At 42.8% G+C, this 16074-nt stretch overlaps 1 protein-coding gene across 2 annotated transcripts in view; it reads right to left on the bottom strand.

Annotated features, from left to right (window-relative positions):
* Positions 1-16074, bottom strand: part of RPS6KA5 (ribosomal protein S6 kinase A5) — a 628800-nt gene that overhangs the window by 90781 nt on the left and 521945 nt on the right. For both annotated transcript variants that reach the window (XM_078660052.1, XM_078660053.1), the window contains exon 13: positions 10418-10588. In XM_078660052.1, the coding sequence (XP_078516178.1) occupies positions 10418-10588 (171 nt within the window). The remainder of the gene's footprint in view (positions 1-10417; positions 10589-16074) is intronic.

Genomic DNA, 16074 nt, shown 5'->3' with positions numbered 1-16074 from the left:
GGGGTTAGGCCGTAGCCATTGCAGGGGTGCAGGGTGGGGGGTTAGGGGTGGGGTTTTTTATTTTGCCTTTTTTATGTTCTATGGCCCCTTTTGCTTTCCCTTTTCCTTCCACGAGAGATGGGCTGTTTATCTTTTGCGAATCCTTTATTGTCCGGGTGTCTTCGCTGACTCAATTATCCTGTAACATTGTGGACGAGGTCGTGCGGGTGGGATTGCTTTGCTTGATTCATAGATTGCTTATTTCCTGTTTCCGCTATGTGTACCTGTGATGGGCCTTTTACTTCCTACAGTGATTATTGTTTGTATATTTCCCCCGCCTGGTCCTTATTCTGTATTTTATTGCGAAACACCCGATGTCTGTATTGCCTACTCTTGTCTTACTCTTAAATAAAAAAAAATATATAAAAAAAAATACTTACCCTACTTTCCTGTAGTACCCAAAAGGATCATCTGTGCACCATAATGTGTAATCCTGCCATAATTAATTAAAATCTGTCCAGTCGTTTTCGCACTAAAAGCGAGTACAAAGTCTACGGGAAAAGCATTGATGCTGAAAAGCATTTTGGGACCAAGTTTTTTCTTTACGCACTCTTGATGAATCTCTGCAAAACGTTGCATACTCCGCCAATGTACAAAGAGGAATACAAGTGCAAAGTGTCTTGGAGATTCGTCAAACTGGCGCAAAGTCAATAATGGTGAAAAATCCAAGAAATTCCAATCTCTGGTAACCCTCACTATAACTGTATTATCTATTGTGACTTCTGCTGGTTCCACTTTTAAGTTTTGGTAGTTAGTAAGGGTTGGCATGGTGTGCCAGAGAAGGCCTGCATACACTATGATTAGGAATTAGGGCTAAACCCATGGATCCCTTAATGTTGTGACCCGAGGGAGATGTTTTGATTACTGACAAGAGTAAGTAGAAAAGGCAGATATGGCATTGTTGAAGAGAAAGATCTAGGAATAAGTGCTATCAAGTGAGGACCACATTACTTTGAATAGTATGATTGAGATAATATTGCATGACACTTTCCCCATTAACTGACAATGGAATCCATGGAAGTTGGATTGGGTGGGACATTTTAAGAATGAGAATGGAATGGTCAGAGAATGAATGGAATGGAAAGGATAAGAATGGATTGTTTGGAGTAAATTATTAAACTAGACCCCAAGAAGTCACCCTTCCTTTTGCAATGCAAGTGTTAATCATTAAACTAGGGTCTTGCTAGACCATGGTTGAATATAGACACGGATATGCCTCCACTTTGTTTAAGAAGGGAAGAAGGAAACACCATTTTTTTTATATGTAACTCTGGTGATTCCAAACTGTACCCCAAGATGAAAACAAAAAATTCAATGGCAGGACATTCCTTCACCTGGACCATCGGTGTTCAATCATGATCGCCACTGCAAGCACCGTGAACAGGTATCCTGTTTTTTAGAGATGTGTTTACTGTAGTGGAGGACATGCAGCAGTCCTTTTGCAAGACCATTCTTACTGATAAACTTTGTCCATCTGTACAAGACCTGAGATGTTCTAATCAAAGAAAAACAACAAGGAAAACCCATATCTGTGTGAAAGCTTCTAGAAATTAACTGACTGGAGCTTTATAGTTCCGGGAAGCGATGACACCTTGCTTCATGCCATATCTCAAGCAATGAAAGAAGAACCCTCTGCGGGAGCCTTAATGGATCTACATCTGTTTAAGAAAGGAAGATTATCCTACAGACTAAGCCCTGGCAATAAACCACAACTATTGGTCCCTCAAACTTATGGGCAAACAGTGTTGCAATTAGCTCACACCCATCCTACTGGGGCAACCAAAGGAGGTTGAAAAGACACAATACTTCATTTTACAATGTTTCTTTTGGCCTGGGATTTATGCAGAAGTGGCAAACTTCTGTAATCAATGTCCAGTTATGGTATGTCCCTAAAGCCACATTACAACCTTTACCAGTCACTGAAATTCCATTTCAGATGACGAGGAAGGACAGGATAGGTCCCCTAGAATCCTAAAGAATAGTGCATTGAATTGTACTATTTACTATAGACAATGTTACCTGTTACCCTAGGCTGACCCTATATGGGGTTCTACAGCAGCTCCTGTAAATGACTTCTTAATCCCTTTCTTTTCTAGAGCAGGATTACCCTGAGAGATTATCAATGAGCAAGGCACGAACTACATGTCTCAACTTTTGAAATGAGTATGTCAGCTGTTCCAAATTTCTCAAATCAGATGTAGAGAGATACATTTAGACCTGTAAAAATGTTGAGAAAAGCTTTGGGACAGGATGGCAAAGCCTATGGAAGAATGTACCTTTGATTATTTTAACAATAAGAAGCACACCACAGTCCTCCACAGGCTTCATCCCTTTTGAATTAAGTTTGAGTGATACATGTTACAATATCAGAGACGTAGCTCAAGTAATTCGACAAATGCCCAGAAGAAATCAAGGGAAATATTACAACCACAGTGCCCCAGTTAGTACTTGCCAACAAGGGGGGGGGATGAGGGGGGGTTTAGTGGTTTAACCTACTTTAGAACACAAAATGTGAGCCCAATTACATTGAATTGACCAGTTTCTTGAGCTAGTAGGTCAAGTTTCATGCAGGATAGCTCACCCTGACAAGAACTACCTACTCAGGTCTACCATCATTAAGCTAAAAATGTGAAGAACCTTGCAAATAAAACAAAATTGTCTGTGCAGGAGAAATGTAAAGGATGAAGCCAGATGCAACATTTCCTTTCCGATCTATGGGCATCTGAGAGAATTTAGCCCCAAGAACCTCTATTGCTGCCCAACAGAAAATGAATTGACATTTATCTGGCACCTCCTCAAGAAATATTTTCAAAATTAGCAGGATACATTACTCAGGTTAAACATAAAATAGGGACACCTGAGAGTGTATTAGTATGATTACATCACTCTTAGACTCCAGAGGCCCAAAGACTAGCAGTTCAAAAGTAAGTAAGAGTCATAGAGTCATACTACAACTTGGCATCACTTAACCTTCTCAGAGTGATTAGTCATCTCCAAATGTGATAATTCCAAAGCTGGACAGAACCTTTCAGTTCTGTGTAGACTTTAGGCAACCTTAATTCTACTTTTGATGCATACCTAATGCAGAGTGTCGACTAACCCTTACTGCAGCGGAAAGTACTTCAGACCTTACAGAAAGAGTACTGGCAGGTGCCCTTAAAAACTCAGATTAGCATAAAACAGCCTTTTCAATATCCAAGGATATCACTTTACAGTGTTAATGTTTGTCCTCATGGTGCCCTGGCGACCTTCCAAGGGTATATGGATTTTTTTACTTATAAAAGTTATGCAGCAGTCAAATTGGAGAACATCATAATATATAGTCCTTCTTGGACTTCCTCACTCCAGCATCTGGAGAAGTTAATTAGATGCTATGAAAAAAAACAAGTTTACACCTAAATCCAACCAAATGCACTTTGTGAAATATCTAGGATATACTCTATGAAAAGGTCAGGATCAAAAGAGGAATACATAGATTAAAATGTTTATAGGCGCTATACTGCAGCTTAAATGCCTCGGTCAAAACATAGAAATAAATTAATTAATGAAGATGGTGACCTCCAATTGGCATACTCACCTGACTCTTTTGTCCTTGTTTCCTACCATGGAACATTAGTTGAGTAATCAACAGTAATTATGGAATTAATTTGGGACCAAATATCTAACTTGGTATTTGACTCTAATATCTCAGTCCACATGCATTGATTACATTTCCATAGCCTATGCTCTGCCATTTTCTTGGGAATTCTTTAACTTCTTCTGAGACATCAAACGCAGCAATTTTCTCATGATATCGCTGAATTCAGAAATATCTTGTATGTTTTTCATTTAAGGCTGGACAATGGCTAGGAGGCCTTTTCTGTTCTCTGCCAAGGCTCTAGAAGGGACTTGATAGATGTACAATTTTTGATTTCTCTCTCGTTTTTGGTTTTGACAACCTCCATCAATCAGCAAGGTATACTCCTAAAATGTATAATTCCGTGCTATGACTTGGGGTTCTTTTTACAGTTGTTTCTGCATTGATCCAACTTGTAAGCACTTTGCAAGCTTAATGCTGATGTGATTATGTCCAGAAGCTTTGGCAAGAATGATAAAGTATACAGCGTTCAACTCCTTCTGACAGACAGAAAAGCCTTAAGTAGTTTGTTCACTAGGGAATTTTCATACACTCCTGTGTTTGCATCAGTCTTCAATATTGTTTTCATGTTTGACTACCCTTTTAGCTACAGAGTGAGAGTGATTGCCTCTACTAAATCTCCACAAATCTGTTTCTCACAGCAAACCAACTCTCATAAGTTTGTTTCAGTTTATTATTTAAGACGGCTGTGAACATTTCAACAGCTATTATCTTCTCTGCTATTGTGTGTAGGGCTGAATGGGAAACATTGCTGCCCATGTCAGCTGATATTTTTTCATGAGATACTGGCTTTTCACTTTCTGTACACATTTTATTATTACTTTTGTGAGTTTTGCCATATAAGGTGTGTGGCTTACAATGCTGCAATGCCTTTTTTAGAGAATTTGATTTAATGAATTACAAGTGCTGTTCACAGGGTTTAGCACAAATCTTTTGGAGGTCAGGGACTTAGTGCGTGGCACTGCAATTGGAGAGTGCTGCGATACTAGTCTAGTACCACTATCCAGTTGAAACCTTTTAAACACTCACCCCCAGTCAAGAGATCTGGGTTAAATCCATCATTATTTTGCTCACCATGCCACCCCAGGTTGGATCCAGCCATATGCAAATCAGTCTTGACCCTGCTCCCCATGGGAACAGTCCAGCCCGAACTGCCAGGACAGGTCCTCTTTGGACCGGAACCAAGCATCATAGTTTCGGAGTATCACCCCAAATCAGCCAGGCTACCTTGAATCCAGTAGCACAGTGAGCATGGGGCAGAAGCGGAGTAACATCTCCTCCCACCTAAAAACCCTACACTGGGTCCCCAAAGGCTACCAACTGCTCATCCAAGCCTACAAGACCCTCCCACAACAAGGGTCCAGTGTACTTTAACCACAGGGTAAACTTCCACCAACCTACTTGCATCCTTCGCTTCTCTTTCCCTTCCTGGTCCACTCCCCCTGCTTTCACAAAGGCAGAAGCAGCGGTGGCGCTTTCTCATGCCTGGCAGCCAAGCCCTGAAATAGCCTACCCCTCTACCTCTGCACTTCACCAGCCTGCAAGAGTTCAAGAAAGACCTGAAGACCTGTCTCTTCGACTAACGCTGGCCACCAGATGCATAACCACACCCCCTGCCCCCAGTGCCTGGATACAATCAGGGGTGATAAGCAGCACTTTATTAATCCTACTTGATTGATTGAAAAAATGACATCCGCATTTATGGAAATTAAAATATTAACATTCAACTGCTTGGCTTACTGATCTCGGTCTCTGTTTGCTGCGAGTTCATATTTTACTTCTTGATAAAAATTGAGCCTCCACATGAACTCATTGCAGGGCCTGGTATGCCTCATAGCCTGGTTAGGATTGCACACAACTGCTAGAGTACACGGCCTATATCTTGTCGCCATTGCTTTGCCTCGTTCGACTTATTCAAACTGTAGAAAATTAAGATAGTAGCTGTGTCATTCTCCTAGCCCGCAAGTTGTTAAGGTTTGTCAGAGCGGGGTATGGGTATGATAATTTGTTTAAGACTGTGGTTCCTTGAACCTGGCATGAAGGTCTCCCTCCTTCCCCGACGCTTGGGTCACCAATAAAAAGTTGAAGCAAGGGCGGGATGGGTACAATTTCGAAAATATCAAAAGTACGTGATTTTTTTAAAAAAAAGACTAGCTTCTGATCCAACTTGCCTGTATCAGGGTGCTAAACCGGATCTGAAGGATGGAGAACAAGGGGAAAGAGTATCGTAGACAATACAAAAGCATATATATGTAAAGTTTTCATTTACTTCAAAGACTCCGACTCTACATCACATTTGGTTTCTGGAAATGGCCTTTATGTAAGAAGGGGAGATTGAGGTCCCCAAAATTGTCAACTGTCAAGCAGCCAGTACAAGGAGAAGAAGCTTTGCAAAACATCTGCCAATGAGCAGGACTGGAGGCTAAGAGCTGCCAGTCTTCCAGCTGGGTGAGGGGACACCACCCAGGGAGTCCAAGACCACCTGTCCCTGAAGCACCAGTGCCTGCCTGCTTGACAAGACCAGTGTGCCCTGTGAGGAAGAGGAGGGTGAAAGGAGTGAGGTCCAGTGGGGGATCCTAACGATTGGATCCCTGTAGTGATGTGTGAGGAGATGGCAATGCTGCACCCATCAGGTTAATGCCCGTGTCCAGGGAAAAGTCAGTGACCCCTGTATGCCCAGAGAGGGCCGCTGTGAAGCAAACCAGGAACTTTGCTGCACTGATCAGGTCACCGCCCATTGTGCAGGTTTGTAGTCAGTGACCTCGTATGCTGAGTAGGCCACCATCAAGATTACTGCCGTGCTTATTGGGTGGTAGCCCATTTGCATAGTGAAGATGGAAACCACGTGTGTCAGGTGGGGCCACCGTGAAGATTGCTGCTGTGCAATTCGGGCTGTACCCTGTGTACAGAGGGAGGACGGTGACACTGTATGACAGGGAATGCCCAGGGACAAGGCAAGGAGTGCGGTCTGGCCAAGACTGTCGACGTGAGGTGGAGGCCAACATAGTGACCCGAATGCGCCCAAGTCCCGACTAAGGACCAGCACCAGGACCGTTGCCCCCCCCCCCCCCCCCCCCACCTGTGGGGAGGTCCCACACGACCACATGGGAGGAACTGGAGGCTAGTGGACCGTTGCCCCTCCCCCACCCCCGGGCTGTATGTAAAGTACTCACCAGAGACAGTCGCGGCAGCTTCAGTGCCCACTTCGCACGCAGACTCCAGTTGTTAAGATCCTGCTGGTGTGTTAAGTCTGATTTAATTTTGGGATCAGACATTCCCAGGAAAACCTGCCTGCCAAGTAGTCCTTCAGCACTGGAACACTTTTGACTTTAATGAAGAGTCGCGGCGCGACTTCTGAGACTCTGACTACTAGTGGATCTTAACCTAAATGTTGCCTATAGCGATTGGGGAATAATCATTGCCTTTAACAAGACGAGAGTGGGACTCCGGGATGCGCTTGTTAAAATACTAGAGCCCTGACCTTTGGGGACTGTGTGTATTGTTTGTGAATGCCCTATTTTACTTTGTGTTCATATATAAATACTCAAGTATTTGACTGGACGATTATTTATTGCTGCTGCTGAATGTATATTTTGAGTTGTGAGCCTGTGTTCAAATCCCCTGTGTCTACCTCACACTCCAGCCCTGCGGGGAAGCCTTGGACTGCTCAACCCGTGTTACCATTTAGAGTCAAGTGATGAACGGGTACTTGGCCCAGTTGCTCAGGACCCATAGTAGGTGGAGTCCTGGGACATTAGAAGTAAAAGGCATAAACGTCCACAGTTGGGCCCACTAACTCCTGGTTGTCCCATGACCCTCTGAACGGGGTTCTGACAGCATTCCTCTCTTGTACAAAGGGCAGATCCGCCCTCAAAGTAGCCCCCTTCAGTAACAGGGACTACTATGGCAATCTGTGTTATTTGTAGACCAAACATTTTTTTCGTTTTAGCCAATTCTGTTTTCTGTGAGTGCTGTGCAACTCCACCTATATTAAAGTTTTACAAAAATCATGACAAAACAAAATATCACCGAAGTCAAAATGCCGTCAGCCAATGCCAGAATTATTGGCTTTGCCAGTGCTGGTTTCCTTCCTGGTCTTAGCCTGGCTAGGGAATTCTGACTCTTGGTAGTATATGCCACAAGGCTTACATATTCGGTTCCTTGTTTATCAAACACACACAAAATGATGGGAGGCTGATTGCAATAAGTCTAACCACTGGCTATTGCACTTCAATCCATCGTTCTTTTGATCACCATGCCACCTCAGTTTGGACTTGGCCACATGCAAATCAGTCTTGAGCCTGTTCCTCTTGGGAAAAGTTTAGCCCGAACTGCCAATCCAGGTCCTCCCTGAACCGGCATACAAGCAACCAAGGACCGGTTTTGCCCTAGTTATGGGCTTATCACCGAGGAACAGCTTGGTTCCAGTGACACAGTGAGCAGGGGTCCCACGCCTGGGCATACCCATGCCACTTAGGTGATGGAAGGCTGCTTACAATAAGTCTAACCACTGACAATAGCTCGGGTAGCACTCCAACCCATCATTCTTTTGTTCACCATGTCACCTCAGTTTGGATCTAGCCATATTTAAATTATGCTGATGAGCCCATAACTAGGGCGAAACTGGTCCTGGGTTGCTTGTGTTCTGGTTTAGGGAGGACCTGGCTAGACAGTTTGGACTGCAGTGTTCCAATGAGGTGCAGTGTCCAGACTGATTTCCATATGCCTCTGTCCAAACTGGAATGGAATGATGTGCAAAAAGAACGATGGATTTAGACCCAGATCTCTGTACTTGGGGTGAATGTTTGTCATCCATTGTTCTTTTTGCATTATGCATAGTTGTTGCAGAAAAAATAGGCTAATATCTCTTGTGTCAGTTTGGTTACCTAATCCGCTTTTGCTGGAATGCAGTTTACAGGCAAAGTAGCTAGAAATCCGACCAGTCGCCCAGCAGTACAAGTCATACCAATATATGACTTGACCCCAAAGGTTGATAGAGTTCGGCAGCGGTCTCAAAATGAGGCATGCTTTGTGGGGAAGGACATTTAACTCACATAGTATGGGCACGCCCTAAAATAGAACGCTGTTGGTGCAAAATTAATCATACATTGTCAGTGGTAACCTGATTTCTCACCCAAGATGATTTACTTAGGGGTTACGGATGAGGGAGAAGGTCCAAGGGCAAAGCCGACAAAAGTGGGTGTGGGAAAACTGCTAGATATTGGAGATCTCAGGCAGCACCCCAACTGCAACAGGGTTAAGGAGAATGGATTTGCACTCAAAAATAGAAGAGCTTGTTTACTAATCAAGGGTATACCCGAAGAAACATACCAAAAAATAGAGGCCATGATGTGATTTTTTTTCATTAAATGAAATATGAATAAAATAGGACACACATGGGTGGAATTAGGATCTACTAACAATTTTAATACACAACTATTACTGTACTTGAACTGCACATTTGCTACATCTATCAAACCAGAGGTTTATATTAGCTATTTCAGTCTCTTATTGTGTATGTGTCTTCCTGAGAAACTTATAAAGTTCAATGAAAAGAGGCAAGTAAGCACAAAGGTAAAGCTGATCTTACAGCATGGTATGGTGCCTCATTACAAGTAAAAGAAATCAATTTTGATATATTTTAGTGATGACTTGGGCAGGAGTATATATTCATTATACAAAAAAGAGAAAATACTATCTGCCTGTTCCTACTTCACAAATACATTGCTATGTGATAATAAACTCGTCCTCCACTGCCCTCACTGGTCCTGGCCATTTTTTATAAAGCAGTACGTCCCACTTTAAAATAAGCATTGACAAAGACAAAAGGTCCACAGTTTTGCTCTTTAAACCTATTGGCTTTACCACAGTACTTTACTGATGCTGCACAGCATCAGGATAATAGGAAAAGAGAAAAGATGGCGCCCTGACGAAACCGTTGATGCTTGTCTGTTTATTCTGCAGGCGCGGGTACGCATAACTAGCATGCGCGAGCCTACAGAACGACAAAGTCGTCATTTTACTTTTTTTTATTTAGTGATTCAAGCTGGCAGACGTCACTTGAATAAAAAAACATGATTTATTTTTATGTGAAAGCATAAAATCAAAATAAAGAACCAAATTAAATGGACCACAGGAGTAAAGAGGCGAAAGAATAGCAGTTGGGAGGAGGAGAAGAAATACAGCACAACAAGAAAAAGAGCAACACAGAGGTGGAGGAGAAGCACATGAGAGAGAACAACAAGGAGCAAGGGAGTACGGGAAGAAGTACGAAAGAGAGAATGAGCAGCATTTGAAGGAGAGAACAACTCTGGGATGTAAGAACTGCACGAGATAGACTGTAGCAAAGGGCACAAGAGCAGGGGAGTTTGGGGAGGGGAGAAGTGCACGAGAGAGCACAAGCAGTATGTGAAGGAGAGAGAAGCAAGAGGTGTGGGGAGCTGGTATTTGTTGGGTTAGAAGCACATGAGGGAGAGTGCTTAAACGGAAAAAACAAAGTGCTGTGCTCCAGGGGAGGGACAAATACAAGAAGAGGCAAGCCATCGAATAAGAAGCAAGCAAGTGCCAGTGACATTAAGGCAACCAAAGGTAAGCAATGGGTGGACTGAAAGCCTGCTGTAAGTTCACAATAGGTCTTTCACAACCAAACAACTTGGCTGTCTGGTAGGTGACGTAAAAGGACTTGACGGAAGACATTTATGTTGAATAAAAAAATATATATATATAGGTGCTATACAATACCTCAGGTTTAAGATCTCTGTGCACCACTCCAACATCATGCATGTGACTAACAGCTGAAACAAGCTTGCGCATAATGCAACTGGCTTCTGTTTCACTAAAGTGTTTTTTTTTCCTAATGCGTTCGAGTAGCTCCCCTCCTTTTAGCAGTTCCATTATTAAAAATGTGTGTAGCTGGAAAGAGAAAGACAATTGAAATTAACACAGCACTAATCACACATTTCATTTTTCTAATGCAAGCTTCATATATACACACACACACACACACACACATATATATTTATAATAATGCTTTCCTTAAATGTGAGAATAATAGTTCACTGCAAAATATTGGGAGCAATGTATTGTAACACTATTTATGCAATCAAAGATATATCAGAGGTTATAATTTGAGAGACAGCAATGACATTTTAAAACCATAACTGTAGCAGTATTCTGAGAGTTGTTCTTCCCGTTCTTTTCAGGACCCTGACAGTAAAGGAACATAAAGAAGGGTTTGGAATGAGTACCGAAGAATAGAAGACTATAGCAAGCAGATAGGCGAATCAAGAAGAGAGACTGAGGCCAGTGTAAAGAGCCAACAGATAAGTCCGGATCCTAAAACTAAATCTAACGTGCATTTGCAATGCAATAGGTCTCGCATTTGCGAGAGTTTAATCTATTGACATTGTAAATAACAATGCCTAATATTTATGTGTTTGAAAATCTGCAACCGGTGCGCAAACACACACTTTGTACTTATAGTTGTTGCTTACAAGAAGCAAGGCTGGCAGTAACTGCGCCTGTTTTACTGCCAGCCTTGCTTCTCGTATATAATTTGAGGGGGATATACTGCGCACAATTAAAGCAGCCTTCTGCCCACATTTATCAGAAAAGTTGACATAATTCTAGGAGGGATGACCGGTCCCCAGTCTTTATTAAGAAGCACCCCAAGGAGAGGAGGTGATACAAGTAACCTTTTTCTCTATAGTACCTGAGGATTTCAGGGAAATGTATGCAAAAGAGTGGGCTGCCAAAAAAGTTTCAGCCTTATACAGAAACCAAGCAGGGTGAGATAAACACTCTATTCCACATGTTATTTCCTTGTGTAGTGAGCAACAAGCACAAGCTCAATATCCAAAGAAGCCAGAGGCAAAGCGCGATATAAAAGCATACTTAAAAATAAGTTTAATTGAGATGAAAAAAGGCAAATGCAATCCAATAACCTTCATGGCACATACACAGATACGTTTCCGGATCTGAACATAATCTCTACAATCATGACCTGGATTCAGTTCTATCCTGCAGTCACACATTGCAGGTCCTACTTCACCTACCCAAGCCAGCATGTATCTCATGTCTTACTCCTCCCACTCATCCTATCTTTGCTTCTCTATGTGATGTGAACTTAGCATCCTGGACCCTGGTCAGTTTTAGCCATCAAAACCATTATTTTATTAATTGTCTGTGGCAGCTTCTCCCTTTATATACAGATTTTTCTGTAGGCATACACCAGTCAAAATTTTGGGCCCATATCTGCACTGTATTAAAGCAATACTAAATCAACTACAATATCAGGGCATTATAGTGCCTTGCCTTTCATCAATAAACACTTCTCTTTCAAACCAGACAGATCCTATAGAATTGTTTTAGATTATAGAAATCTAAAAACACACACAAACATACGCAGTTCAAAACACCCACAGCACAGGTTTAATGACAAATTTAGTATGGAAAAAATGTAAAACAATCCTCAAAAATTTCCAATTGGTTTTTCAGTAAAAATATAGCGAGTATCTAACCGCCCTTAGCTTTGACGGAGTTCAGTATTCCTTCAAAAGATTTCCCACTGGGTATAAACATAGCCTTGGCTCATTCTCTTTTTAATTTCTTATTTTTTAGTTTTTTCCAACGTTTCATAAAACGATCCCGCAAACATTGCATTAGGTCACAGAACGTGACCAAACAATGAATACTAAACAAGAAAGGAGGCAAGCACACACTCACTCCCACGTGTTCAAGCACATGTGGCAACTGCATGAAATTTCCATATACAGAAAAAAATCACAATAGTAAGTGTAATGACTCTACTACACTAAACACAGTGGTACAATTAATTCAAGGGATCTTCAATTCCTGGTATAGAATGGATTTCATAGTGTTTCATCCACCCTACCCATACCGTATGAAATTTGCGCAGGCCGTCAGGTCTCCCCGTCTACTGACTTCACTGAAGATGGAGTCCCTGTAGTTTTGCTTTAATTGTTTGTTGCGGGCCCCCTGTTAGAGGGGGATAAGAGAACGCCAAGGAGCGGTGTGTCCTATCCACCACTAACAAGAGGACAGGGATGCCTCAGAGATTTTTTCCCTGATCCAGCTCTCCAAGAACAACTCTGAGGCAGTGTCTTCGCACCCTCAGGGAACCCTATAAAGCACAAGTTACACCTCCGGGATCGACCCCAGGCATCCTCCACATGCACCTCTGGTCCCTGTGTCTGTGTTTTGAGGGTTGCCATTGTGGCCTCAAGGGATAACAGTTCTTCTTGCATCTGAACGTCGCCTTGGATCTGTCTGCAACCTAGCAGAAGTCCCCTCTAAGGAGGTACACGTACAGAGCGATAAAGTCTATCTTGCCCTGGACGTTGGCACTGGAGGCTTTAATCGCCCCCTCTATTTTTGGCTTCCCCCCAGGCAGGCCAGTGGCAGTATACTGGTCCATCTTGGTTTGTTGGGGTCCACGGGGAGCTCGGTCTCTGCCAAAGATGGGGCCCTACGGGAAAGTGGGGGACCAAGATCCCATTGGTCAACTCCCCCGTCTAGCACCCTGGGCCTGGGGCAGTTCAGTTCATACCTACATTGAGTGCCTTGGTCCAGGGTGAGGGCCACTGAAGCACAGTCTCGGGGTCAGACCACCTGGCTGCTGACTCACTGAACCAAATCAAAGTGGCGTCACCTATGTGAGCCCCTGCCTGCATGGGCTCTCCAGATAGATTGTTCCTGTATCTGCTAGACTGACACCATTACCAAACGCCCGGAGTCTCTGTACAATGCACCCGGTCGGCCATCTTGCCGGACAAACCCCTGTGACTCATTCTCAGCATGTATTATGGTGATCTTACAGCCAGATCCCAATGTGACATTATACACGGATGACATTTACCTCACAGGTGAAGTCTTAAATGCTCAGATGGACCGGATAGAAACATTCCTAAAATCACAAAATAAACTTTAAAAAGTCAAAAATTGCCTACCTGACTGTGGCTTTTCTTAGATAGGAATTGTCCACCAAGGTCAAGGGAATGGCAGATTATTTCCTTCAGAAATGTGCTACCTTACAGTCTCCCGAAATAATGAAGAAGTTAAAATCCCTGTTAGGATTTCCTAACTTTGGGCAGACTTACTTGCCACACTATGCTGAGCGATTGAAGCACTTGTAGAACTAAATTTCTCCCATCTTTTCTTCAAAACAATGTACAAACACACTAACATCCTGTGTGCAGTGCAAGCAGTCATGCTAGAGAAAAAATATTTACTGACTAGGGATAACAAGACAAACCTACTATTAATCACTGAACCAAACAACTCAGGTTACAGATATGTAATCTACTATGAGGGACAGAAGATTCCTATAGCATACAAATCACACTTGTATTGCCCAGCCGCAGCACATTTTGCTTCCATAGAGTAAATTTTTGCAGCTGTGCATGCAGCCATTTTGAAAAAGCACTAGTTGGCGCAGGGAAAATTAATGATTGTGGTTTTGCCCGTTCCTACACTAGATGCAGCCACTTAGGCAAGTATTTCCAATGCTCGTGCTCTACACCTGAGATGGGTGAACTGGGCGTTTTTGTTAAGTGCAGCTAATGTAAAGTTTAAGTATGATGTGACTCCTCACACACAAGCATTTCTCCAATAAGAGCAGAATGTACCTCAAACTCCACAAGCCTTAGCCCTTGCGTATTATCAGAGCATGAATATGCGGTTGGGACTAAACAAAAGTACTCCATAGCCTGTGCAGCAGTGCAGTGTAGTCAAAAATTGTCAATTCCACCCACAGAACACCCACACCAGAATTCTAGGCGAAAGCATCACACCACATGCAGAAACTCATGCCGTGGTAACTGCATTACAGAGGGCTGATATGTCAGTTCCCACACTTACTATGTCAGATTCATCCTTTTGTGTGCAAGGATACAATCTAGATTTGAAACACTGGCGCCTGAACAGATTCAACGATTCAAACGGGAAACTGATTAAGAATAAACAGCTCTGTGGAAAGGTAGCTGTCTTACAGGATAAGCTTCCACTGGTCTATGTATCCACTTAGTTTGGCCCATCAGTGTGACAGGCCAAGGAACTGTGCAGCCAACCTAGCCATGAAGACTGCAGTGCAGACTAGTAAATTAGAAGTCATAACCAAATCCTAGACGGAGACTGACACAGATATACTAGCAGCGATACAAGCAACAGTAAAGAGTGAAATATCTCCAGCCGGCTTTCCTCTCAAATACTCCTATACCCTCAATTCGGATAACATTCCTAAAGTTTCTATGCCGGAAGCGGGAAATTGGATATTCCCCAATAAACTTGCTACATAAGAGGTAATTAAAGCAGCTCATGAGGGGTTAGCTTCTGCTCATGCTGGGATAAATGCAGCTACAGCAATGCTACTGATGGCCATGGTTACTTAAACAAGCCAGATATTGTGTTTGACAGTGTTATGTTTATAAACAGAATAAAGCTTCTAGTGTTAGAAGACCAGAGTACAACCCACCCCTCACAGTCTGCAATCTTCCATTTAGAATTTTAGAATTGGACCATGTTGGACCAATAAACAGATATTAGTATATATTGGAGGCAATAGATTCGTGTTCTCAATTCCTGTGGGTGTGGCCTGTGGAAATGCAGATGCTTGAACAGTTGGAAAGGACTTGCAGGGTTATTTAGCCATGGAAGCAGTTCATACATTTCAATCAGACAATGCTTCTGCGTTCGCTTCAAAAGCTTACAGGAATGCTATGTCAGGTCTGAGTGTGTGTGCAATTTAGCAAACCGTTTCGATCAGAGAGTAACAGGTTAATAGAGCAAGTTAACGGCACACTTTAACACTACTAACTGCTATGTTGCTTAGTTCAGGTCTTAGTTGGTATAGTCACCTGTATGGCCTTAAGAGAGCATTAAATAACTTGCCTATAAGTGTACTGGGTTGCTGCATTACATATGAAGTACACTTTGGAGTACCTACACATGTATCTGACCTAAGTAACTCTGGGAAGGAGGTGGATGAAAACATAATTGACCTGGACCAAGGTTTAAATAACTTGCAGAATGTCCAAGAGGTCAGAGACAAGTTCTCTAATTTGGAGCATTCTGAACCCCCCACCCCCCTGGCGAAGCTAAAGGTATCACCAGCTGCTAATGGGTGGGTTCCCCAAGCAGGTGATCTAGTCTGAGAAACAATCCACAGTAAGCAAGATTTTGGACCTGGGTTAAAAGTCACACAAACTGTAATCCTGCTTCCACTGTCTGGTTCAAAGAAACACAGACCAGCACTGTGTGGCGGATCCTGTACAGCATACCCTCCTGAACATTAAGAAGGGTTCAGAGTAGAGTCTCGCAGTCTCTCTCAAAACTGAGTACATAATTCTTGAAGAGTACAGTAATATCACTAGCTTGGGTTT

Source organism: Lissotriton helveticus, chromosome 9, assembly GCF_964261635.1.
Source record: "Lissotriton helveticus chromosome 9, aLisHel1.1, whole genome shotgun sequence".
Taxonomy (NCBI): domain Eukaryota; kingdom Metazoa; phylum Chordata; class Amphibia; order Caudata; family Salamandridae; genus Lissotriton; species Lissotriton helveticus.
Note: the sequence above shows the minus strand (reverse complement) of the source record. Positions and strands in the feature narration are given on the sequence as shown.